At 38.2% G+C, this 24,646-nt stretch overlaps 4 protein-coding genes and 1 long non-coding RNA gene across 8 annotated transcripts; 4 read left to right on the forward strand and 1 right to left on the reverse strand.

The window, feature by feature from the left end:
• Window positions 1–798: 798 nt before the first annotated feature.
• Window positions 799–4,201, reverse strand: LOC112176131 (E3 ubiquitin-protein ligase At1g12760). 4 transcript variants are annotated; one of them, XM_024313952.2, is made up of 5 exons: window positions 3,434–4,201; window positions 2,913–3,035; window positions 2,689–2,821; window positions 1,712–1,876; window positions 799–1,513 (listed from the first exon to the last, which is right to left on the reverse strand). In XM_024313952.2, exons 1-5 carry the CDS (start codon window positions 3,991–3,993, stop codon window positions 1,340–1,342), a joined length of 1,155 nt encoding a protein of 384 aa, XP_024169720.1. In that variant the 5' UTR covers window positions 3,994–4,201; the 3' UTR covers window positions 799–1,339. The 4 variants fall into 4 exon arrangements, with proteins under 4 accessions (XP_024169720.1, XP_024169722.1, XP_024169721.1 ...); XM_024313954.2 differs by having other exon boundaries at window positions 2,913–3,032; window positions 3,434–4,200; XM_024313953.2 differs by having other exon boundaries at window positions 1,712–1,873; window positions 3,434–4,197.
• A 743-nt stretch (window positions 4,202–4,944) lies between these two features.
• On the forward strand, window positions 4,945–8,366 carry LOC112176132 (replication factor C subunit 2). The gene is made up of 7 exons (XM_024313956.2): window positions 4,945–5,262; window positions 6,088–6,194; window positions 6,278–6,379; window positions 6,658–6,853; window positions 7,593–7,721; window positions 7,833–8,027; window positions 8,111–8,366. The coding sequence occupies exons 1-7, from the start codon at window positions 5,104–5,106 to the stop codon at window positions 8,219–8,221; spliced, it is 999 nt and encodes a 332-aa protein (XP_024169724.1). The 5' UTR covers window positions 4,945–5,103; the 3' UTR covers window positions 8,222–8,366.
• Window positions 8,367–10,597: 2,231 nt separating this feature from the next.
• On the forward strand, window positions 10,598–11,876 carry LOC121050298. The gene is made up of 2 exons (XR_005802597.1): window positions 10,598–10,851; window positions 10,964–11,876. It is a non-coding gene; the product is annotated as an uncharacterized LOC121050298 (long non-coding RNA).
• A 789-nt stretch (window positions 11,877–12,665) lies between these two features.
• LOC112180900 (60S ribosomal protein L24) lies at window positions 12,666–14,087 on the forward strand. Its single transcript, XM_024319479.2, has 4 exons — window positions 12,666–12,863; window positions 12,947–13,048; window positions 13,160–13,308; window positions 13,753–14,087. The coding sequence occupies exons 1-4, from the start codon at window positions 12,777–12,779 to the stop codon at window positions 13,904–13,906; spliced, it is 492 nt and encodes a 163-aa protein (XP_024175247.1). The 5' UTR covers window positions 12,666–12,776; the 3' UTR covers window positions 13,907–14,087.
• Window positions 14,088–21,498: 7,411 nt separating this feature from the next.
• LOC112178661 (RHOMBOID-like protein 2) lies at window positions 21,499–24,428 on the forward strand. Its single transcript, XM_024316831.2, has 5 exons — window positions 21,499–22,084; window positions 22,724–22,887; window positions 23,284–23,453; window positions 23,560–23,810; window positions 24,055–24,428. The coding sequence occupies exons 1-5, from the start codon at window positions 21,807–21,809 to the stop codon at window positions 24,170–24,172; spliced, it is 981 nt and encodes a 326-aa protein (XP_024172599.1). The 5' UTR covers window positions 21,499–21,806; the 3' UTR covers window positions 24,173–24,428.
• Window positions 24,429–24,646: the final 218 nt, after the last annotated feature.

The raw sequence follows: 24,646 nt of genomic DNA on the forward strand, positions 1-24,646 counted from the left end.
CTCCTCCCATCACCCCGTTGTAAGTAGCAGTCCGACCGAGCTTCGTCCAACCCATGCTGCCACGACCTGCATCGCCACGATCCACACCGCCATGACATCTCATCCCTGCGATCCAAACGGCCGTCTCGAGCCACGCCGCCACAACCTGCGCCACCACGGAACACACCATCCCCAATCCAGGTCATCACAAGCCCACACCGCCATTAATTGAGACCTATAGGGCCATCGGTCCAAGAAAGCATCAGTGGGGTTCGATTCTCGACCTGTACAGCACGACCACCGCGTCGCACCAGCTCAGCTGAACCATCTGACAAAACCCGAGAAAAACCCCCTCCGACGAAGCCCTATGAGCAGTAGATATCGATCTCTCGTCCGACAGGAAAACCCATGACGACGGAGAGACCGGAGACCAGCCTGGACGTCCGGGCGCCGCCGAACAAGAACAATTTTGCAATACGGCATAAGCCCGGTCTTAGGATTTCTTTAGGTGAGAGAGAGTTTTAGAGAGAGAAAATTGCTCCTTTTTCATATTACATGTAATGTAGTTTAATTATTAGAGAAATATAATATATTTACTCTTAAAAAAAATATATCTAAAAATATATCAATGCATTGATAGACAGTGTAACGTTTCAACTCTGGTTCAAGCTGATCCACACCAAAAAAAATAAAAAAACAACAACAACTAACAAAATAATTTGAACCTTTTTGCAAACATAATTCAATAATCTGATAGTTTCATTTACTTAGTTTTGATAAGACCATCACAAATGTCTAGTCATATCAAACTACCTCAAGTCAGAGCATTCTCATGTTCATGCCCCCAAAGAGAGGCGCTGATTATTCAGTTGCCAATAACACTTTCACATCACATGCTCTACTCTTCAAAGCTGACAGAACCACGGACTCCATTCAAATCTAACAAGTTTCACGAACAAACAATTTTATCATCTTTTATTGACAAATTTCTATAGCACAAATGAACACAACGCTCCTGAGCAGACAGCACTACAAAGAGGCTGGCTTTATAATATGTGTATATAATTACTGCGGAGATGCCCTGGCAAGACCCATGTACAAAGGCACTTAAATATGCCAGAGCAAAGATAGATACCAAGTGCCACTCTGTCTACAAGGAAAGCAAGATCGACGACAACTGCTACAACTACCCTACAGCAATAAACAACATCGACAATAAAACTGCAGTATATCGAGTACCAAGCTTGCATCGGATTACTCTCCAGCTTGACTCATAAAGCCTGCATTGAGTTGTGTGCCAAGCTTTGCATTAATTACACTCAAACAAGCTCAAGCACAATTCTGCATTAGGAGTAAGCCTCTAAACTTCGCCTTGATCATTGCTGCTACTCTTCAAAATATTGTACTTGCAGAGAGGACAAGTAGCATTAATGAAAAGCCACTTATCGATGCAGGAACAGTGAAAATGGTGACCACAAGGAAGTTGCCTCAGCTCCACACCGTCATCATAAGAACAGAGGCAGATGCAACACTCCTATAAATCACAATTATGACAATTAAATGAATACAATGACCAGGCCAGAACATTTTGTTAATCCAATAACTGGGAATCATTTATGAATACAAACAGAAAAGAAACCAACTATGTAATAGACTGATAGGTCATGTAGACAACATGCTACTAAAGATGATTTAGTAAGTTGAATAAATACACACCAAAAAAGGCACATACCGCATCTTCTGGTGAAAGAACATGCTCAATGGGTGAATCTGTTCCACATTCAGTCATTACTCCTCCATGAGGTCCTTGTGCATCGCCTGCAACTTTCTCACTACTAACTCGTCGGAATTTGAATTTTGATAATTGTTCAATATCTTCCTTAGATGCGCCATCCTGCTTTAATAACATGTCATACGAAAATAATGAGGGCAGAGGTAGAAAACCCATTACTCTAATATAACTACACACTGGAAAAAGTCAAGCAAATTTGGATCAAATGGAAGAAATACTAAAACAGTAATTCACTTTCATCCTCGAGTGCTTCAAGGGCAGCTACCAATCATATATCAGTCTTTCCAACTCTTATACATAATCAACTCAAAAGAAAAGTTTGTGAAATCATTCATTCATAATAAGTTGCTACGTTACTCTTTAAAGAGACCATGACATGCAACTGTCAATAAATGAGAACCAAACGTAGTATATATAAAGCAAATAAATGTAAGAGGATGGGAGTTTAGCAGAAATAAAGGATAGGCATTGGTGATCTAGCCACTACTTAGCACCGTGAGAACTCGCCCATTTACTTGAAATTTTAGTGAAGGCAATCAACTCTCTGAACTTCCTTTCTGTTAAACAGCACATTTGAGATAGATAGTGATTGAGAGTATGCTAAACAGCAACCGAGCCCATTATAATTAACTTGAATAGATTTCAAACCCTGAAACTACATTGGTATTCACATTCAAACTAACAAGAGATGACTAATTTTTGTGATTATCAAATAGTACAAATATAGAGTTTGCTTCCATGGAGCCAAATAGAATAAGCCAGTATCCTTCTGATTTTAAATGATTTACAAGCAGGTCTGCTGCCTCTTTCTGGCATTGCAGTAATAAAAACATAACCTATGGATTACTATGAGAAGACACAGATAGAAATGAACATGAAACACACCCCCCCACACACACACAAGAGAGAAGAACTACCTGGTCTGCCACGGCGTATAAAAGTGCAATAATACATGGAAGACAGCAACAAACAGCGATCCCGATGATACAAGCCAGTGCAACACAGAAAACGACAAAAAACACATCAAAACCCAGGAAAATTATACAAAGCCTGCAGACAAAGCAACACTCCCATAGTTAACACCAGATAAACGCCTCGGCTTTCAAATAAATGGATGAAGAAAGCGCGATAGAGCACAAACCAGTAAAGCTGAGGGGAGGAGCGTGCCAAAGATTGCCCGCCCGCTGATACCCAGTAGAATCCAATGATCCACCAGATGAACGAAAACATTGTATTTGCCGATTCTAGATGCTTAGCAACACTGCTGAGAGATAAAAGCAGAAAACACTGAGCATGAAAAATATTGCACCATCTCATTTTTTTTCTTTTTTCAGAATTATGGTACTTACTAATAACATAATAGCTGCATTTATACATACAAGAAGTACCATAAAAAAAATTCAAGCTTTCGAGGCTTTGAAATGAATATTAAAAAAAAAAAAACCAATGCATCAAGAAGCCTTGAAAGCAAAGAAGATACACCAAACTCATCCTCTGCGTCACAGATTATCACACTGGGGTGCACCATTGGCCCATTAACATTCAAGAATCGTAACAGCAGGTAATAAATTTCAGCTACTAACAATAACACTTCAACAAATATCACCAAAAAAGATAAACATTCCGACTCGATCAGAAAATCAAAGCTTTCCCAAAACGTACCTGGTACCCTCCTCATTCAAGTGATCAGCTAAAGACACGTACTGCGACGAGTCGTCTCTGGACCTGGGGCTCGAATTCCCGGCGCTCCCAATCCCTCCGTCACCGGAATTCATCCCGGGAAACCGCCGGTTCTGGCGCCGCCGGAACTCGACACAAACGCAAACCATATGCAGCACGCATTGCAGAGCGTAGCCCACAATCCAAAGCCTCAACGGCATATCCGGCGACTCTAACCGGCTGAGCACCAGAACCGTCGCCGCCACGACGACGAAAGCGAAGTTCCAGATGATGTCCAAAACGACGACGGGTTTGGAGTAGGCCCAATCGCTCTGGCGCTCCTCCAATTGCTCCGCGGCGGTCTCGCGCACCAGCATCGACGGCTCGCGCATCAGCCGCCGGCTGCTGGCCTGGCGGAGGAACCGCGCGGCCTGGCGGAGGCTCTGCCGGCGCACTAACTGGCGGCCCGAGTTGCTCTCGTCGGACGACCCGCCCGAATTTCGGAGCAACGGCGTCGTATCGACGATGTCCTCGGCGGATCGGTTGGGTGAAGAAGAAGCCATTTCCGTGAAATCGGATTTTTGAGCCGGTTGCGTGTGAATAGCGCTAATTGAATTTGACCCTAGCTTGGTGAGCTGAATTGGGTCAGCCCATGGGGGGATCGCGAAACGGTGCGTTTTGGGGAGATCGAATAGGCGGAGGTTTTGTGGCGGTCACGAAATGGATGATTGCGAGGGGGGTTGGATAGGACAACGGCGACGATAAAGATGGTGTCGTTCGGATAGAGAGAGATTCTTTTTTTCTTCCTTTTTTGCGTTTGACCATAGAAAGTTAGGCACGGTTCGTTTGGTAATTACAATTGTAACTGCTGACAACTTTGATCATCATTGTGGCGCACTCTGAGTTATGGAATTACCTTGATTTTTTGAGAGGTAACCGATTAGCGGGACGGTTGTGATTTGACTAGCTTCGCCTGAAAATAAAGATAAATTCGGAACATCAAAAACAAATCGTAATCCAAGATTCCATGCCCAATGAATACAATTATTAGTAAAGTCAATTTTGTTGTGGATTCTATGTTCATGATAGTACATAGTTTGGTTCCACAAAACAGTCTATAATTTTGTATTGATAAGAATCTGCTTTCAAAGCATCTCTCTGTTTGCATAGTTTTGTTACTTTATATATAAAAAAATTAACGTAAATAAAAATTTATTATTAATTCCATCAAACAAACAATTAGTTATGAAAATATTAATTATTAGTCAAGTTGTTTTTTTTTTTTTTTTTTGTCCGATACAGTTGGATGATTTTGTGCAGGAATCATTGCTTAATTAGAGTTCAAATCATACACACATGTCCATATGTATATATACTACACTAAATATGTTATTATTTTGGCAATAGCCAAATGATCGACTACTTTAATGTAAATACCGAAAACACAGGGGTTTTAAAACAAATACGTCACAGAACTACACCACCAAAACATAAATACGACCTTCTCCAGGCCCTTCCGCATAAACCATTTTCCCTCCAAATCGAAGCGGGAGCGGCAAAGAGGGGCCCGTTCGCGCGAGGGTTTCGTCACTTCCAGAATTACAGTCCCTCTGTTCCTTTCCAGCCTTGCGATCTCGATTTTTGCTGATACCCAGCAGCAAACGACATCAGCAATGTCGTCGTCTTCTTCGTCTTCCGCGTCGGCCTACGACATGCCATGGGTGGAGAAGTACAGGCCGAACAAGGTCGGCGACATCGTCGGCAACGAAGACGCCGTGTCGAGGCTCCAGGTCATCGCTCGCGACGGCAACATGCCCAATCTCATCTTAGCCGTAAGTGACTCTATCACGAACCCAGCTCCGTCAATTTCACTAAACCCTAAACCCTAAACCCTACAGGGTTATTGAATTCTTAACCCCATTATGTGGATTTGGTATCCCAATCTTGGTGTTGTGGTGTGTGTGTATTCACTCATTTCTTCTCTATTACTAAGCCGTAATAATCCTTTTGTTTGGAGATTGAGTATCAGAATTTGGGCTCAGTTTGTTTTTGAATATGCCTAGATGAAGGAATTTACTCTCTTTTTTTTTTTTTTGCGTTGTTAAAAACTGTAGTATTGAAGTTAAAATTCATTGGAAATGTGACAGAAGATTGATCAAAGACTGCGCATTGTGTTAGAATGTTCTACGAGTATTGATGGGATTGAAAATTGGGGAAAAATTTTGTTGTTTGTTTCGGAACCGGGCAATCTGGTGGAATTTCAATGCTGCTTTATTAGAACTGCGATCAATTTAATGACTTTTTAGGAATGGAAGTGTATCGTACGCAAGAAGCAAACACGGCTTGATTTTAAAAGTTTTGGTCCACGGAAGATTTGGGATTTCATAAAGATTGCTTAGAAGATAGATTATAGTGTAAAAGATATGGTTTTGTGGATATCTTGTTTGGGTAGATGAAGAATGAAAACATGCCTCAATTTGGGTACTATTACATTCAGTTAGAGATGGTGTTTTGTGTTTGAGATACAGACCCTTAGGCAAGGGAGAATAACCTAAGAAAGGAACAAATGGATTATAGATGCACATTTCAATGGGAATTTATGATTGTTATTGGCTTATGATGCTAGAGTGCTACTGATCATTGTCTACTGTTTTCAGGGTCCTCCTGGAACTGGTAAGACCACTAGTATACTTGCTCTTGCACATGAGCTTTTGGGACCAAATTATAGGGAGGGTGTTTTAGAGCTGAATGCATCTGATGACAGGTGAATTTATGGTCCTGATGGAATTTAATCTTTAAACTTTTTTGTATTCATCATGAAGTAATTATTTTTGCTTTCTTGTTTAGGGGAATAGATGTGGTGAGGAACAAGATTAAAATGTTTGCTCAAAAGAAAGTAACACTTCCTCCTGGGCGCCATAAAATTGTCATCTTGGATGAAGCTGACAGGTAAGTGCTTATGATATTGTCCCATGAGGTTAATGTGCAGACTTCAAGCTGCCCTTATCCATCTGTCTGTTATAAACTTAACTGTGTGGTAGTTTAGGCTGTTCTTTCTTCGGTATATCTGTTCATTTTTCAGTATGATTTTCTTCATCACTGAACAGTTGTAGCCTAGTGTCTATCTATATTATTTCTTGCTACAGTTTTCCTAGTTGCATTGCCTTTTTGACGTATTTGGGGTTGGGGGATGGAAATTCTCTGGCTGTGTATTATACAAAATTCAGCATGACATCTGGAGCGCAACAAGCTTTGAGGCGGACAATGGAAATATATTCAAATTCCACGCGGTTCGCTCTTGCATGCAATACTTCCTCCAAAATCATTGAGCCTATTCAGAGTAGATGTGCCCTAGTCCGATTTTCTAGATTATCCGATCAGGAGATACTTGGTCGTCTAATGGTTGTGGTCCAAGCTGAAAAGGTAAATAAATTTTTTGGGTTGTATTGTCTGAATTCTGCATACTTTTATTTATTAGCTTTACTGAAATTATACTCTGATATATTGGTATACCGCTGAGTTTATTGGACACAATAAATTCTTATTTGTCTGTCAAAGCTGAGTTGTGATACTGCTTGATCTTTCTGAACTATTTGTGGAGGCCTTTTTATTTTTTATTTTTTCATATGACTGCTGCTGTTAGAGTTGGAAACACTGACCTAGTAACTACTTTTGTTCAGTATAACTTTTATTCAAATGCTCAATAGATTGGTGCTCATGTGTAATGTCTTTATCTTTCATCTTTATGTGTATCACATAACCAACACAACATGGTAACATGTCTTGTTGCCTGCTTTTAACATTTCATGCCAAAAGAATGGAAGAAAGAACCTTATGACTTTAGTTTTCTGTTGGTGCTAAAATGTGAATTTGTAGGTTGACATTTGAATTGACCTCTTAGTTGATGCCATAGGAACCACTGATTCTGAATATATACAACACCTGGTGGTTCCACCTACTTTTTATAACATACACGAACTTTGATGAGCCTCACTTTAATGCGAGCCTTGCACCGAGTTGTTAGTTCTAAAAATAGACCTACAAGTGATCAAAACTTACTAGGCAGGTTCTTCACTGATTTACCATTGCCTGTTAACATACATGATTTTATTTTATTTTCATTTTTTGGTTTACTTATTGATTATGTTTGCCATAAATGAAGGTTCCCTATGTTCCAGAAGGTCTGGAAGCCATCATTTTTACTGCTGATGGTGATATGAGGCAGGCATTGAATAACTTGCAAGCTACAAACAGTGGATTCCGGTTTGTCAACCAAGAAAATGTTTTCAAGGTACTTCTATGAAGTACCTTATTTTTTCTATTGGTTGAAATTTGAAAGTTACCTTTCATGTGTTTTTTCCATGTTCTTTGGTAATTTAAAAGATGTTTTTCTGTTTTCTAGGTCTGTGACCAGCCTCATCCATTGCATGTAAAGAATATGGTTCGTAACATTCTTGAAGGAAAATTTGACGACGCTTGTTCGGGTCTCAAGCAGCTCTATGATTTGGGCTATTCACCCACTGACATAATCACAACTTTTTTCCGTATCATTAAAAATTATGATATGGCTGAGTATTTGAAACTGGAATTCATGAAGGTATGTAGAATCTCCAGATTTTTCCCATCTTTCTCTGTGAGATGTTGTTTGCTGCAAGTCCTTTACTCTGTGTGAGTTTACAGGAAACTGGGTTTGCTCACATGAGAATCTGCGATGGAGTTGGCTCATATCTTCAGCTGTGTGGTCTTCTGGCTAAGCTTTCCCTAGTTCGTGACACAGCCAAAGCGACATAAGAAATATTAACTACTAGAATCTGCCTAGTCCTGATGGTTGCGAACATTTGATGGTTCTGTTATTTAGGTAGTTTAGAAATGCTTTGTATTCTCATGAGAACTTGATCGTTTATGCTGTTACTGAATGGAAATTTTACTTGGACAAGTAATGGAAATCAGAAAATGATTTCTAGTTCTTTTTTTTATAACTTTTATGTAAGTTATTATCTCTTGTATATGAACCATTATCAGGCCTCCAAAATCGTAAGTTAAATTCAAAAAAGGTATTGGAAATTCTAGTGTACACATGTCATCAATTATAATAAGCAAATACCAACCCTACAATAAGCTTTGATTACCTTCTAATAATAGCCTCTCTTTTCTTTTATCTCAATAACAGAGGCGTCAATATGGATACCCACTTCTCAGATCATCACACTATTAGGTTATCAAAATTCATATTGGGAACACAATAACACCCTGAATCAATTCATACTCAGAGAGATCTCTACATTCTGAAACGAATATAGAGTAATAATATCAAGCAGATGACGGAAAAATGATAATCATAGACCTAGTGCATCATCTTGACGAGTGCGAACTTTAGGGTGATTGAAGCAATTGACCAACAACGTGTACTAATCGAGCTCTTTCATCAGCGACATGTTGATCGAGCTCAGGCCATCGCCCACTAGAGTATTCAACCCTGGAGCTGAAAGAGAAAGAATGGAGAGAAATTTGGTTGGATTTAGAGAAATCAATGATAGAGATGGAGAAACTGAGTTCATTGAAACTGAAGTTAGCACTACTAGCTTTACCTCATATTAGGAAAAGGATTCGGACACCACATACAATTAGGAAAAATATTCGGACACCACGTATTCAAACTCCAGTACTCATATATCAATTTACAGTTTACAGTTGAATATAATCGTAAATAATACTCGTCGTGCCTATTGTTGCTTCTCCTAAATCCTCGTTTAGATGTCGCATAATACCCTAGACTCTGTAAGTATTGTCCACCTCTTTATTTGTAAGCCTCGGGAGATTATAAGACCATTGAACCATCTTAATTTGTTTTTCTTTTCTTTTCACTTGTACAGGATGTAGACTTATAGTGACGCACGATATGAGTATGGCAAACTCCAATGATGAAACATGGCCACCATGGTGTCATATTTGTTTCAGATCCAAGGTTTGTCAGAAGACAATTTATTTTATTAGCTCCATTCCTCCTTAGAACACTTCTTTTTTCTTCCAATTATGTATAAAGAAAATATGGGACTTCTATTCTAAGCACTTAATTAACTGAGTAGTTGAAACTTTGTCTTTGGTTGCCAACATGTATATAGGAAGCTGGAGAAACTGGATTTTTGAACCTTGGTGATGGCCGGCAACTTTGCTCAGATTGCTCTTCAATAGCAGTCATGACTCGAGAGGAATGCAATTTCATAATCCAAAATGTATTTGAATTCTTTAGAAGCTTCAATCTTCAAGTGAATGAAAACATTCCTATTTTATTCATCGACAACCTTCAGATGGGAAAATTATGCAGGAAATTCTACGGTACTGAACTCTAGAATTCTCATACTCTTGTGCATGATCCATCGCTTTAGTCTATGCACAGGAAAAGAGTTTAATTGCTTACAGCTTGGAATATTACTGCAAAAAATCAGTAGCTAATTAACTCAAAACTGTTTGTTCATCTAAATTGTTTGAAAAGAATCATAGCTTGAGCTATAAGAATGAATAAGGATGCATCAATCCATCATTTGATTCATCAAATTACTAAACAGTTAATGAATGATTTGACTGATCTTTACCCTGAAAATTTATGTTTAACTTTCATAACACAAATGGTTTCCATTTTTTATTCGAAAATTTCTTAATTACATGTTTAGTTTTCTAACTTTTGGTTTTGTCATTGTAAAGGTCCAAATGGAGCCATGGAGGTGGTGCACAAGGTTTGTACTTTCCAAGTATATCAGCTTGGATTCCAGAACTATCAACTTACAGTTTACCAGTTAAAATATGGTTTATTCTAACCGGGTGGATTCCAAAGAAGTTTCCTCTATGCGTGATTCAAACAGTAAGAGTTTTTTGTTAATTACTTTTCCTATGTATCTAGCTGATTTTGTATATTTGATCTAATGGAGGCTGGAATCTAAAACGATACGGACCGTTGATTCTGTATTGCATAACGGGTCACACATGCAATCTCTTAAATTTAACAAAAGAATGATGTCCGTACACCTAATTATAAATATCATGCCAAGTTATATATGTCAAGTAAAATGGTATATATAACAAGTGCTTGTTTTGTTAACAGACAGTAGAGTATCCGAGATGTGAAGGAAATATTGAAAAAGCTGTGAAGCTCTTGTTAGGAGACGCAATCGTACTTTTGTTTGGAAAACCGGAGTATGTATATAAATAATACTGATTTGAAACATGTTATTCATAAATACATGGAATTATATACAATATGGTTTACTTGTTCTTTACATCATATTCCTCATCAGTTCATTTGTATTTCATCATTTGCGTATACCTAAATCTAAAGTACTTGTTTTCTGTATTTGCATACAGTGTGGAAATGAGAGGACTTTTGGCACATGAGATGATGCATGCATGGTTGTACCTTCAAGGAGGTTTGATGATATCTTCTGTTTTTTATTTGAATCTGAGTTTTGCTGAAAAGGTCCGGTTTGCACTTATTGATTATATATGCTACTGATGGTTCATGAATGTGTTTCTTTATAGGTAGGCCATGGAAATGGGAAAGAAGCGTTGAAGAAGGTATTTGCCAAGTAATGTATTATAAATGGTTGCAATGGTTTTCTTCTAGAGGTTTTAACTCTTCGCACAAAACCGATGAGCAATTAAGTTCACCATACCAGAAAGTTGAAAGAGATCTTGTCACAGAAGACTGAATGGCGGGAAGACGAAGTTTATGTCAAGGATTTAGAACTGCTATGCGTGCCATTGAAACATTTGGGTTCAAATTAAACTACGCTGGATCATGCCGTTAAAGATGGAACTCTGCTGGTGGTTCCACCGGTAGTGATGAGGAATAAAACCACCGCCGCCTCCACTGAGTCAATGAGGAAGAAGACCACTTCAGCTCCAATAACTGAGTTGTTATGGAAGGCGACTAGCAGCACAACTAAATCATTATGGAAGGGCGGAAGGCCACTGCTGCAACAATTACCAACTTATTATGGAAGGTCACCATCACCTGCGAAACACCGCGATTTGTTACTATGGAAGGCCACCGCCACCACCACCACCACTATCATCAGGGACAAAGCCATAACAACAATTGCATGCTCCCATGTCCGCATCTCCTACCCTCCTTGTATTTATTGGTATATTGATTGAACACAAGTGAGGAACTATAATAATCTAGTCTATAATGTCAGTAATTGAACGTTAATAGAGGGAAGTAGTTTAGGGTCTTCCATTTAGTTTGGTAATTCTTTCCGGAAACTGAAATGCCTAGAAAGTCATTGCACTCAAAACTGCCATGAGGAAGACTGAATCAACGCAGCCTATTTACTGTCGTCGCTCCTTTTTATCACTATGTAAACGACATAAGAAAAACCTGAGATGTAGGATTTGTATTTAAAAATCCGTACCTTTAATGTTGGTATTGCTCAAGTCAACAAACTTCATAGAAGGCATCATGCTAATGTAAGATATGGTAACATCATCCACGTACTGATGTATGAGATCTAGACAAAACCCTCAAGATTAGGTACATGCCCTGTTAAAATTCCAACTCCTGCATGCAGAGCTTACTTTGGTGTTGTTAAGATTTAGATATTTCAAATTCACTCCAATACATGCAATAAGTTCAAGCGAATCATCACCGATCACAGTCCAGCTGAGTTCCAAGTGTTCCGGAGCATTTAGATGAGATAAGAAGCTGAAGTCTTGAATTGTAGACTTGGACAGATCCAAAAAGGTTCAAGGTGTTGTTTCTATATAATGGAAATCAGCAACGTCTTCTCCAAATGTACAGAAACAATAAGCTTGACTAAAGGAGCCTTACCATTATCTCCTTCAAGTAGATTTATGGTACGGTTACTCATGTTTAAGCATTTAAGGGTTAACCAATTTGGTAACTTCGTGACCTGGTCCAAAAATTTCCTATACTCATCGTCTTTGCATGAATAAAATTGAATTAAAAATTAGAAATCTAAAAAGAAATTTCATTTTAAGCCAAAAATTTCCTTTTGTCCAAAAAAAAGAGAAGCTAATAATGTTCTATCCAAAAAAACAAACCTAACAATTTCCTTGGGACCTCAGAAGAAAGAAAAGGTTCCCAAAAAAAAAAAAGAGAGAGAAGAAGAAGAAAGAAAAGGATTGGGCCGAGAGCGGGGGAGACCACAAAGCCCAAGCAATCCATTTGCCTGTCAAAACGACGTCACATTACGTTGTGCGATAAATTGGTAACCCGAGGCCTTAGGGTTTGGACTTTGGACAGATCGAGGATTTATAGAGAGCACTAGTAGCGGCGGCAGCAGATTTAGGGTTTTGAGAGCAGAAAGCAGCAGCAGCAGCAGCAGCAGCCATGGTTCTCAAGACTGAGCTTTGCCGCTTCAGTGGCGCCAAGATCTACCCTGGTAGAGGCATCAGATTCATCCGCTCCGATTCTCAGGTTAAAACTTCACCTCTCCTTAATCGATTCCTATACTCATCGTCTTCACCGCTAATAATCCTGGACTTTGTGGCTTGGTTTAGGTTTTCCTGTTCGTGAATTCCAAGTGCAAGAGGTACTTCCACAACCGCCTCAAGCCGTCCAAGATCACATGGACTGCCATGTTCAGGAAGCAGCACAAGAAGGTACTATTCAATCTTTGCCTTTGCTTATGGTCTTGAAGTTGTTTTGATTTCTTTCGATTCGATTGATTTGATGTGATGATGAGTTTTGATGCTGTGTGACCACTACTATAGGACTCTGCTCAAGAATCTGTGAAGAAGAAGCGCCGTGCCACCAAGAAGCCTTACTCAAGGTCCATTGTTGGTGCCACTTTGGAGGTCATCCAGAAGAGGAGGACCGAGAAGCCTGAGGTCCGTGACGCTGCTCGCGAGGCCGCTCTCCGGTATGCAATGCTATTGTGCTTTGCTTCATTTGATGAACTTCATAGATTTGATTCTAGGTGTTTTTCGACGTAGTTATTTGTAGCTGATGTTATGTATTACTTGCGTTGTATGTGTGCTTTGTTCGATCAAGCTGTTTGAGTAAGTTTTTAGTTGTCTGTAACAGTGAATATGTTGCTCATATCATTGCAATACATATATTTATTTAGTATATGGTTAAATATATGTTATGCTGATATTAATTTGATCAACTTGATAAGTTTAAAGTTGTGTCGAACATGAATCCGTAGTTCATGTAATGTGATACTTCGAATGTGTATATGTTATGCTGTGCTTTATTTGATCAGATTAGTAATTTGGGGTGTGTTCGACATCGTATTTGAATTGGTGGTTCATATGTTGCAAGATTTGTATTGTATTTCTGATGCTCATGTGTGTATTTTCAGTGAGATTAAGGAGAGAATCAAGAAGACCAAGGATGAGAAGAAGGCAAAGAAAGCAGAAATCACAGCCAAGTCAAGCAAGCCTACCAAGGGTAGTCTGTCCAAGGCTGCAGCCCCCAAGGGCCCCAAGCTTGGTGGTGGAGGTGGAAAGCGATGAATGTTCGTCTTCCTATGTAAACCGTTTATTTACGCTAGTTGCAGTTTTACTTAGACAATTGATCCCTTTCTGGTCTGAGTTTTGTTCTATGATTGGCCTTGTTGACCAGTTTAATATTTGCATGTTTATGGTGGATTTCCAATTGCATCAGTAAAAGATTATCTTTTTATTCCAATGCCCACCATCACTGAATACTTGCATTTCTTCCTTTGGTTGGAATTTAATTTTCAAAGTCTTTGATAATCTTGAGATGTGAAATGAGTTACCATTGCAAAAAATTGGTACAGGTTTTGTTTGGACTGAAGTAATCTGAATCTAGTTTTGGGATTGTTTGTGACTATAGGCTTGGTTTCTCTGTTTGTGTGGAGGACAGAGGTGACTTGTTTGGTTGTGTCCTTTGAGATTAGCTGATGTTTTCGACAAAACCTAAAGAGGGAAGCAAGGGGTCTTCTTTCTGGCTAGTGCTTTTGGATCTTCAAAAGCATTCTTGTACACCCTGTTCTTGTTTGGGTTGTATTTCTTAGTATGCATTTTAGACACTGGTGTTTCAAGTCTTGCAATGTTTTCCACCTAAATTGACTTTAATCTAGGCTGGCGACATGTCATGGTTATTGTCTCTAAGTTCTGTTGTTTGTGCCCCACAGCATTTTTGATTCCATTCTGTCAACTCGGATGCTACCTGATTTTTTTTCTTCCCCTCTTTTTTTTATCACCAAAGTGCATATATAGTGCTGTTGCAGCAAAAGATACATTCAACAGACTGCTTTTCAGGTGCAACGTTAGATATATCAGTGCTCTTATGTTGGCAGGTGGAGGCTGAGGCTCATTGATGGTTGATAGCCTTGCCTTTTCCGAGATGATTGCCCCCCCCCCCCAACTTGACCCAAATAGGATTTTAACTGGCGAGAAGTTTATCGTCTTAGTCAAGTATTTTCCCGTGCTCTAAAATGCAAGCATGTAATGATGGTGTTAATCGTGTTTGGTGAATGAAACTCTAATCCGGTCTATTTGTGTGGTTATCATGTTAATCTGTTATGTACACAACTTGATGAGGCTTTGTGACCTTACTGTGTTCATGTAGTATTCTTGTAGTTTTTGACTCCGAAAAAATGTCAGGTTAGCAAAAAGCCAAAAATGCTTGGTGCATGGGACAAGAAATTGAAGTTGCATTTTTTATACTGGATTGCCTGCAGTTCCGTCTTAATCACCCAACTCCCTCCCATTTTCCAGCATGGATAGCAAATTCCATGACCCACTCCTATCACAATTTTGCAGGCATCTATAATTACCTCCAGTTCTGTCCCAGTTTTCCCACTTTAGGGGGAGCTGCCGAACAGTTTTCTTTACTCTCAAGAAGGTTAGCTGTAACTACCGATGGTGACCCAAAAAAGATTATTGTTTCTGAGGCATCAGGTTCTGCCTTTATCAGAATTTGAGGATGGTTTCCTTTCTTTGTTTGGATGAAGTGGGGGTTGAAAGACAAATAAGGACAAGTTCTATGGTTTTGATTGCGTAGACATTGCACATGTGATGTGAATTTTGAAGTTTTTAAAGTGATTGTGAAAAAGAGATTTGCTTGCTAAATATACAGTCCACGTGTGTAATCACTCAATTTAAATATATCGGCCGTGAGAGATATGTCGGCATTCTAATTTGAAAATATATTTGTATATGAGATTATGAGGTCCTTTCACGAAGGGATTTCTTTTCCAAGTCATTTTAATGGGATGTCTTGTGGGACCCAATTTTCGATTTCATTTCAGCATGTAGACCATTCAGTTTTTAGGTTCTAATGTATAAATCACTTCTGTAAATTTTCAGTCAAATTGGTGATCGTTAAAGTATCGAACTAGATTAAATCAATGGACGAACCAAATTTGTCAAACATGAACCGTTCATGTTTATAATTGTAAATCCCAGTTATGAATGCCTTAATGATTATCAATTTGCCTGAAAATTTGCATAGGTGATCTATTCATATAGACCTAAAAACTGAATGGTTGAGATGTAGATATGTGATCGAAAAGTGAGTCTAATAAGCGTTCTGTTAAAATGGCTAAAAAAATAGATCTCTCACTAGAAGGACATATATATATATATATATATATATATATATATATATATATATATATATATATACTGTTCTAGAGAGCACCTCTTTATTTTAAGAATTTCAGAATTTTTACTATTTTACATATATACTATATATGACTTAATTCAATTGTTTCAATTGTTGATTGTTTACAGTTCTATGCAAAATTGTGTATACAAAAAATCAATCAAATTCATAATCATTTGGTCATTAAAAATTGTGTGAACAAATGTAGTCCGTTAGATAAAATAATAACAAACATTGCACTAATCAAATGATTAAACGTTTTTCAATTTAGCTAATTCATCTATGATTCATATGTGTGTAAGTAACTAGAGAATGAGTTAGGGTTTTTGTCTATTTACCTCATTTTAAAAGATTTTTTCCCACTTATCCCCATTAAGTTTTTTTAATTCTCTCTTACCCAAAACACTCCAAGAAGGTCTTCCCTAATACCCCATTAAGATTTTATTTTTTATTTTTTTAATACCATTTTACCCTCACCCCTTTGTTACTTAGAGAGAGAGAGAGAGAGAGAGAGAGAGGAAGAGAGAGAAACCATAAAGACTTCACCGGAGTCCCGTCACCGGCTGCCGGAATCTGGCCAACTTAGCCAGATTCCGGCCAACTTTTGCCGGATTCCTGTCACCGGTCGCCGGAATCCTGTCACCTGCTACCGCCCACCTAAATTTGCTGAAAATCTCACCGAAAATGTTTTTTTGCCCCCAATAGACATCTATTGCCCCCTAATAGAGGGACAATAGAGGTATATTTCCCTCTAATAGACGTCTATTGGCCCTCAATATACGACTATCAGCCATGTATTGCTCCCCAATAGACGACTATCAGCCATGTATTGCTCCCCAATAGACGTCTATTGCCCCCTAATAGGACTTTTAGTAGCCAAAATAGAAACTAATCTTCCTAACTTTAGACAAATACAACTTTGATAATGAAAAAAAAAAAACAAGGAGATTATATCAATTCAAAACGTCTATTGCGCTCTAATACCCGTCTATTGCGCTCCAATACCCGTCTATTGCCCTCCAATAGAGGGGCAATAAACCTCTATTGCCCCGCAATAGACATTCAAAACTTTTTTTTTCCTTTTCTTCTGTCCCGTTACAAAAAAAAAAATGTTCTGATCTGATTTGGGCACCCAAAAAATGATCTGGGCACCCAATCTTCTTCTTCCCCGATTAACTGGAACCCTCTCTTCTTGCTGCACAAAATCCCACAGTCTATCGAAAACCATACTCTTCGTTTCGGCCTCACCTTCTAAAGCACTGAACGTTTGTCCACGACTCCTCCTCTGGCGCTGAAAGGATCGAATTGGAGACGAGGCCTGAATCGAATTCAATTTGGCCGGTCACTGAAACAAATCTGAACTCGCCGGAGCCCGAGGCTGAAGTGACGGCGGCTGTTGGTTCTGCAAAACAGAGCTGACGCCCTCGCCGGATCGGGTCTTCGGGTCGAGCAGTGGAGATAGATCTCATCGAAGCCGATGATGACCTCCTCAACGATGTCGCGAGTCGGACAGATCCCTGCCGCAGTTCTGCAAATCTGCCGGTCCAAATCAGACGGCGTCGAACAGTGTAGAGCCATGGGTCTTCTGCGTCACCTCAGCGGTTGAAATAGTCGCCGTCCGGGAAGAATAGATTTCCATGTCACCGTGAAATTTTCTCTAGTGAAGGTGGTTGGTGATCTGTACCTGATTATGGAGAGAGAGAGAGAGAGAGAGAGAGAGAGAGAGAGAGAGAGAGAGAGAGAGAGAGAGAGAGAGAATCGTACTGTGCTGGAGAGAGAGAGAGATGAGAGAATGACATTAAATGAAGTTGTTTAATTAGACTGAGGGCATATTTGTCATTGTACTCTTAATTGGGTTGATGAAAATAAAAATCTGTTGCTGGGGTAAGTGGGTTGATGAAAATAAAAATCTGTTGCTAGGGTAAGTGAGAAAAGTTTGGATCATTTTGGTGCTTTTGGGCAAGGCTCCAATGAGTTATTTAGATACTAAAAATAGATACAGCCTTACTTTTTAAATTTAAGGAAGTCCTCTCGTTATTATATATATAATGAAAAGCATTTATTAGAGGTATATGACATATGGGCCTCAAAATAGAATATATATCCAACAATGTAATCTATTTTACACCTAATGAGGGACGTTCCCATTAACGCCTATAGTCGTTCACACAAATACAAATTGATGGCAGCATTTTCTAGCGAGGTCAAATTGGCCCATCAACTTTCACTAATGCGTTTGTTAGAAAGTAGCAATTGAGTTTGGCAACGACTTCCTCATTCTAGTATTATTTTCCCAGTAGGTACATGCCAAACCATTCTGAACTTCATCTCAAAAAAAAAAAAAACCATTCTGAACTAAGAATGTAAACTCGTCAAGTACTGTTAAAAACTAAAGTTTTGTTGTTTCTGGACCAGCCATGTCACTGATTATATTTCTTGCTCACTTCGGTTTCATATGAATCCCAAATTTGCCGACTTCGTGTCATATTGTCAATTATTGTCGATGTCAAAAAGCCGCGGCCCAATTCTAATCACAAAATTAGCTAAATAAGTTGAAGAGACCCGCACAAATGGCAAAGAGAGGAGTACGTAGCTTCCAAGCCACTCACTCGAAACTGCTTCAAATCCAACAAACCAAAATGGCGCCAGCTTTGCAGTTTCTGTTCATTTCTGCCGAACCGTATATAAACACGCTTATGAGGATGAGTCACCGGCGACGCGTAAGCTTAACTTTGCTCATGAAGTGTCCTAATATCCGTCTCAATCACGTTTCCCACATCAAGTTAAACACATCCACCCAAAACTAGGCCTACTCACTACTCCATCACCGCCCATATATGCACCCAATTATCAACTAAAGTTATGGGCATATTTGAAAAATCTTGAATGATATATCGACGTATATTGTTCGGTCGCATTGTGTTGTGTAAAAATATCTTGAACTTAAATTCAACATGATAAGTAATTGAAATTCGTACCCGATGCAACACCATCAACATATATTTTTTAGTTTTGTGTGTTTTGGCCCAATTAAGCTTATTCCAATGCTCAATTTTCTATGTCATGTACAATTTATGCGTGTACGTACATTGCAATTCAAGTGATCGTTGTTCATATCATGTAGATCAAAAAGCTAGGTCGATCGGCCAAACACCATTTGGTCATCTAATTAGCGGATGTGATTAGATGGATAACACTGTGTCTCAAACAACAACAACAACAACAACAACAACCAAGAAAAGAATAATTAGCTAATGTAATTGGTTCATTAGTGATGTCAATCCAATGAATCCATGTCCTGTTCTTCGTTTCTTATCTCAGTTAGCAGTGACATGTTAATTACCGCTTAATTTATACAGTTGCTGGCGGCTGGTAATTAGTTGGTAGCCTGTTCTTATTTTGCTGATGGTATGTTGTTGTCACTTTGACTGAGAACTACATTTGTTTAGAGAGGAAGAGGAAGTAATTATATGGAGCAGTGACATTTGGCTTTGACATTGTAAACCTTGCTACAACTGACAACAAACTAAGTCATTTACTAAGCAAACCCTACAGAGAATTAGTCATCTTTAATTAATATATATTCACAGCATCTTATAACACTAATTAAACAACTCAGAAAAGACAGCAATGGCTGCAATGCAACAAACTTATTCCCTGTTAACCGCTGTAAGTGTCAAGTGGTCTAGTGGTTCTTGCCTAATTGGGTGTGCTCTCTAACCTAGGTTCGAACCCTAAAGTTGTCAAAGTGGTCAGGCACTGTGCTGCAATGCAAAGTTAGAGCATTTCACATGCGTCGAAAAAGTTTATCTTACGCCTAAGAAACCTTTAGGGCCTAAGAAACCTTTAAGTTCTCCTTGACAAAGTCAAAAAAAAAAAAAACTTATAATTCCCTGTTTGTATATCTAGTTGACATATGGTAGTTGTTGATGTTAGTTTTAAAACTTATATTTTCTTGAAACAATGAAGGGATTTAAATTCTCAGTATCAATAATCTATTGGCTTTATAGGGAATATCATATGCATGCTCGATATATGAATGATGACTGGTGCTTTGCAACCTTTTAAGAAAGATACTGTAATCAAATGTGTAGAAACCAAATGATGAAAGTCGCTGGATATGTTTAGAGTTAAGTACAAGGTTTTTAACTCATGCAATAATTTACTTCTTTATACGATAAACTCCAAGTTTCATCGTCTAGGGCATTCAGATATTTGGTTGCAGAACTGGCAAGTCATCATTTGTCTGTCCAATACATTCTACAATATACTACATTTGAAACCACGTGGAGAAGTCGATCATTATCCCTTTCGATTGTGTTCTTGGGACTCAAACATCACCAAAAGCGGTGTAATAGATTTGTTAACAGATTTTTTATTTTTTTGGCAAGAATTTGTTAGCAGATTGGTAGCGATTATATTTGCTTGGATGAATGCCAAAGGGGCAAAGGTCATGACCAGGAAATATTAGTTTAAAATTATCTAATACAAACTCTACTTATTCTCCGGCTATTGGCTATCTTTACATCAAAATAGAACATATGAAGTTTAATAAATTATTATATGCACCGATGGTGCAAATGACCCGACACTTATAAGATGATCTCAACTCTTAATATTTATAATTAATATTTATATTAATAACCTAAGAGTGTATTTAATATAATCTAACCATTTATTTATGTCGATACAAGTTTTCAAAAAAAAAAAAAAAGTAGAACATATGAAAGAGTGATATTATTTTTATCGAAAGTTCTTTATTCCGCAAATAATATAAAAATAGAACGGCTTGGTTTTACATTTAAGAAATTTTTTTTTTTTTCAAAATTTATTTTAAATGAAATCAAATTGAGAATTATAAAAATAAAACTTAATTAAACTACGTATAAAATGAAGGATATCTCGAATTCTGACTTTAAATTCAAGAAAAATCCATACTAAGTAGTTGTAATCTAGGTTAAGTCAAATCAATCATTTGATTCGTTCTATGTTAAACACAAAAGAATCTCATATGATGGGATTTTCCTAAATTAAAAAGGAAGAAAATTTAGGCACAAGTTAGGGTTTAATAAAGAATAGTCATGATCACTTGATTATGAAATCTAAGATTTTGCATCACTTAACAAAGTTGAGATCAAAATTTTTTTTTTTTTTTTTTTTTTTGAAAGCAAAAATTTTATTTATAAGTGTAATATTTTTAACTTTTTAATTAAATTTGAGAGTATATGATCACAAAATGCGTGATTACCAAAGAAAAAAGGTTGACAAATTAGGGCGATTAGAGAAGAAATACTTCACACAAAAAACATTCATGAAAAGGAAAACCAAGAAGGGGACAAGCAAGTAATTCAACAAAACGACAACTTAATATTGATTAATTAACACTTTTAATTTTTTTTTGGCAATGATTAACCCTTATAATTTAAAAGAGCAGCACCGCGTACGCGTAGGAAATAACATAAGGACCAGACAACTAAGCACCAAGAAGAAACTCACACACATTTTTCAGAGTTATAAACACGATTCCGACTGTCAAATCCATAGCTTTCCCAACCAACCCACCTTCTGGCTTCTCCCAATCTCTAAATCCTTCGTTTCCTTCATCGCAGCACGTCTTCTACTCGCTTTTAAGTCACTTCTCAATCCCTATTCCCATTCTTTCATATACTTATTACTTCCAAACCACCACACCCCAAAACCATAAAGCACAGCCCCTTTTGCCATATTAGTTAAACAAAGCTTTAGTTCTTTAGAGCCAGAGAGGAACAAACCAATCAAACAATGGCTGATCTAGAAGGAGGAGGGCCGCCAAAAGCCAGAAGCAACGGTTACAACAACCCAAACCAGTACCATGTCGCAACTTCCGAGTCTTCGTGGACATCGTGGTTGGTTCCTATGATTGTAGTTGCCAATGTTGCTGTCTTTATTGTGACCATGTTCGTGAACAACTGTCCGAAGAACAATTCGGGTTTGGAAGGCAAGTGTGTGGCCAGGTTTCTTGGTAGGCTTTCCTTTCAGCCTTTGAAAGAGAACCCTCTTTTTGGTCCATCTGCTGCAACGTAAGTAGCTCTATAACACACCCAATGTTTCAATTTGTGATCTTTCTGGGTCTTGTATTGGTGGGTTTTTGTTAATTTCCTGTTTGGGGTTTTAATAGAGTTTGGGATTGTTAAAGTGGGTTACTCTTTTTAGTTTAAGATATTGGGGCTGTGTGAATTTGTTGGAATTTCTAGTTTTCCATCTTTCATCTCTCTTAGAATGTTTGTCTTGTTGAGTTCAGGATCATGATTGATTGAATTGCTTGATTTTCTGATGCTTTTGTCCCAATTGAAAGTTTAGGCTGATGTTTGACTTGTCTTGATTTTGTCCAATTTCAATTCTGTAGTATCAGAAGCGAAGGGTTTCATTCTGCTTGTCTTCGTTTGTTTGGCACCATAAATTCTATAGAGTAGTCGACTAGTTTATGTCAGTTACTTTTTGTAGGACTCCGTACAAGAGATGACCTTTTCTGTTCTTCCCTTACCAGGAAAGAACTGACCCTTTCTGTGATTCCAACAAACAATATTAAATCATCGATATTAAAGATTTGCGGCAAAAAAATGTCTCTGTGTGCCAAAATTCAAGGAATGATGCTTTTTTATTTCATAGAATTTTCTTTGCCATCTACTTGATCTGATTACTATGTTTTGCTTTTGCAGATTGGAAAAAATGGGAGGCCTGCAATGGTACAAGGTTGTACATGGGAATGAAGCATGGAGGCTTATCGCTTGTATCTGGTTGCATGCCGGTGTCATACATGTGCTTGCAAACATGCTGAGCTTGGTCTTTATTGGCATCCGTCTGGAACAGCAATTCGGCTTTGGTATGCCTTTTTTCTTCCAGTATTTTGATTTAAGGTTTTGTGTTCATCAAGTAAATTAGAAAATATTAAACTTGATGGCTCTCTAATATTCTCAATACTTCTAAAAGCTAAAGCTTGGAAACATTCTTATATTGTCATTTAGCCCTTGATACAGCCACTTTGTTGTCTCATTCCAACTCTTGTCTGAAGTTGTTTCTATCGACAGTTTCTGGATTTACTTTACCCTGCTGAATGCAATTGTTCATTTAACTGGAGTTATGTATAAATTATATCTGTTATGTTCCAATAACGAAAATTGTATACTTATTCAAAGCCTTATTTAGTTTACTCATGCATCCTATTTTTACATCTTTTTGTGATGATCTAAAATTAATTCTGCTTTGAATGATCTGGCAGTTCGCGTGGGGATAATCTACCTGTTGTCAGGACTTGGTGGGAGTATATTATCAGCCCTTTTCCTTCAGAGTCATAACAATATTTCTGTTGGTGCTTCTGGCGCTTTGTTTGGACTTCTTGGAGCTATGTTATCAGAGCTTCTCACCAACTGGAGTATCTATAGCAACAAGGTATGCAACTCACTGACTTTGCAATTCTAAAATGAAGTTGATATTCTTGAAAACGACTTAGTTTTGTGTTAATGTTTCATAACCTGTCCTCTTCTTGTCCTTACAGGCTGCAGCTCTGTTCACTCTTGTAATCATCATTGCCATCAACTTAGCAGTTGGAATTCTTCCTCATGTTGACAACTTTGCCCACATTGGAGGATTTATTTCTGGGTTTCTCCTCGGTTTTGTACTGCTATTTCGTCCCCAGTTTGGATGGTTGGAGAGTCGGAATCTTCCAGCTGGTGCTCGTGTCAAATCTAAGTACAAGGCTTACCAATTGGTTTTTTGTGTGCTTGCCCTTGCCTCGGTGATTGTTTGGTAAGCTTATTGCAGAGTTTTAATGATTTGAATCTTGAATGGACATATCTCGGCCTCATTTGCATGAGTCCTGATTGAGGAATTAGATGGCATGACAACAACGTCATCAGGCATCTAATCCGGGACAGACCCAAGGATGCACCACCGTAGTTTCACTAAGTGTCTCTCAAGTTGTAGTATTCACATTAGCGTAAATGTGATTTCTTGTGACAGAACTAATTTTCAGTTTTCTTGTTAATTGCAGGTATACTGTGGGATTGGTGATGCTGTTCAAAGGAGAGGACGGAAACGAGCACTGCAGCTGGTGCCATTACCTAAGCTGTGTGCCAACCAAACATTGGAAGTGTAACAACACAAGCTGATGAGCTCTCCCACATCCACAATTCAACTTCCATACCTTGACCTTGATATCTTGCTCTCTATTCTTTTTTTGGTTCTTTGATATGTTATAATTTCATTGGCAAACTTTTACTGATGTACATGCATAGTTTGTGAGCACATGAGATTTTCTAGTTTGTGTGGAACCTGGAGATAGTAATGTATATTAGATACAGGGTGTCTTTACATTATATACATATGATTTGCTCTTGTATACAAAATGGATTTCTTCATTCTTTATACATATGATTATTCTCAAACTTAAGAACAGGCTCTGGTTAAGAGTTTAGAGTTGGAACGTTAGATCTGGAACTCCACATATTCCGTAGCAGCAGACTCTGTTAGTAGTCTAAAATTTAAGGTGTGTCTGAAACTGAAAGTATGTGAATCATAACCCGAGTACTACTCATCAAGTCATGACCATTACAATTTCTCGTTGTAACGTCTCTCGTAGAACT

This window comes from Rosa chinensis, chromosome 7, assembly GCF_002994745.2.
Source record: "Rosa chinensis cultivar Old Blush chromosome 7, RchiOBHm-V2, whole genome shotgun sequence".
Classification (NCBI taxonomy): Eukaryota; Viridiplantae; Streptophyta; class Magnoliopsida; order Rosales; family Rosaceae; genus Rosa; species Rosa chinensis.

Excerpts from the sequence above, each read along its gene's own strand:
- LOC112176131 (XM_024313952.2), bottom strand. The coding sequence starts at position 3,993 with ATGGCTTCTTCTTCACCCAACCGATCCGCCGAGGACATCGTCGATACG. Across the intron at positions 1,877-2,688 it reads TATACGCCGTGGCAGACCAG|CAGGATGGCGCATCTAAGGA; the intron begins GTAGTTCTTCTC and ends ATGTTATTAAAG. Across the intron at positions 1,514-1,711 it reads TTCTTTCACCAGAAGATGCG|GAGTGTTGCATCTGCCTCTG; the intron begins GTATGTGCCTTT and ends TGTGATTTATAG.
- LOC112180900 (XM_024319479.2), top strand. The coding sequence starts at position 12,777 with ATGGTTCTCAAGACTGAGCTTTGCCGCTTCAGTGGCGCCAAGATCTAC. Across the intron at positions 13,049-13,159 it reads TCAGGAAGCAGCACAAGAAG|GACTCTGCTCAAGAATCTGT; the intron begins GTACTATTCAAT and ends CCACTACTATAG. Across the intron at positions 13,309-13,752 it reads GCTCGCGAGGCCGCTCTCCG|TGAGATTAAGGAGAGAATCA; the intron begins GTATGCAATGCT and ends GTGTATTTTCAG.
- LOC112178661 (XM_024316831.2), top strand. The coding sequence starts at position 21,807 with ATGGCTGATCTAGAAGGAGGAGGGCCGCCAAAAGCCAGAAGCAACGGT. Across the intron at positions 22,085-22,723 it reads TTTGGTCCATCTGCTGCAAC|ATTGGAAAAAATGGGAGGCC; the intron begins GTAAGTAGCTCT and ends TTGCTTTTGCAG. Across the intron at positions 23,811-24,054 it reads CTTGCCTCGGTGATTGTTTG|GTATACTGTGGGATTGGTGA; the intron begins GTAAGCTTATTG and ends TGTTAATTGCAG.
- LOC112176132 (XM_024313956.2), top strand. The coding sequence starts at position 5,104 with ATGTCGTCGTCTTCTTCGTCTTCCGCGTCGGCCTACGACATGCCATGG. Across the intron at positions 6,380-6,657 it reads ATCTTGGATGAAGCTGACAG|CATGACATCTGGAGCGCAAC; the intron begins GTAAGTGCTTAT and ends TACAAAATTCAG. Across the intron at positions 8,028-8,110 it reads TGAAACTGGAATTCATGAAG|GAAACTGGGTTTGCTCACAT; the intron begins GTATGTAGAATC and ends GTGAGTTTACAG.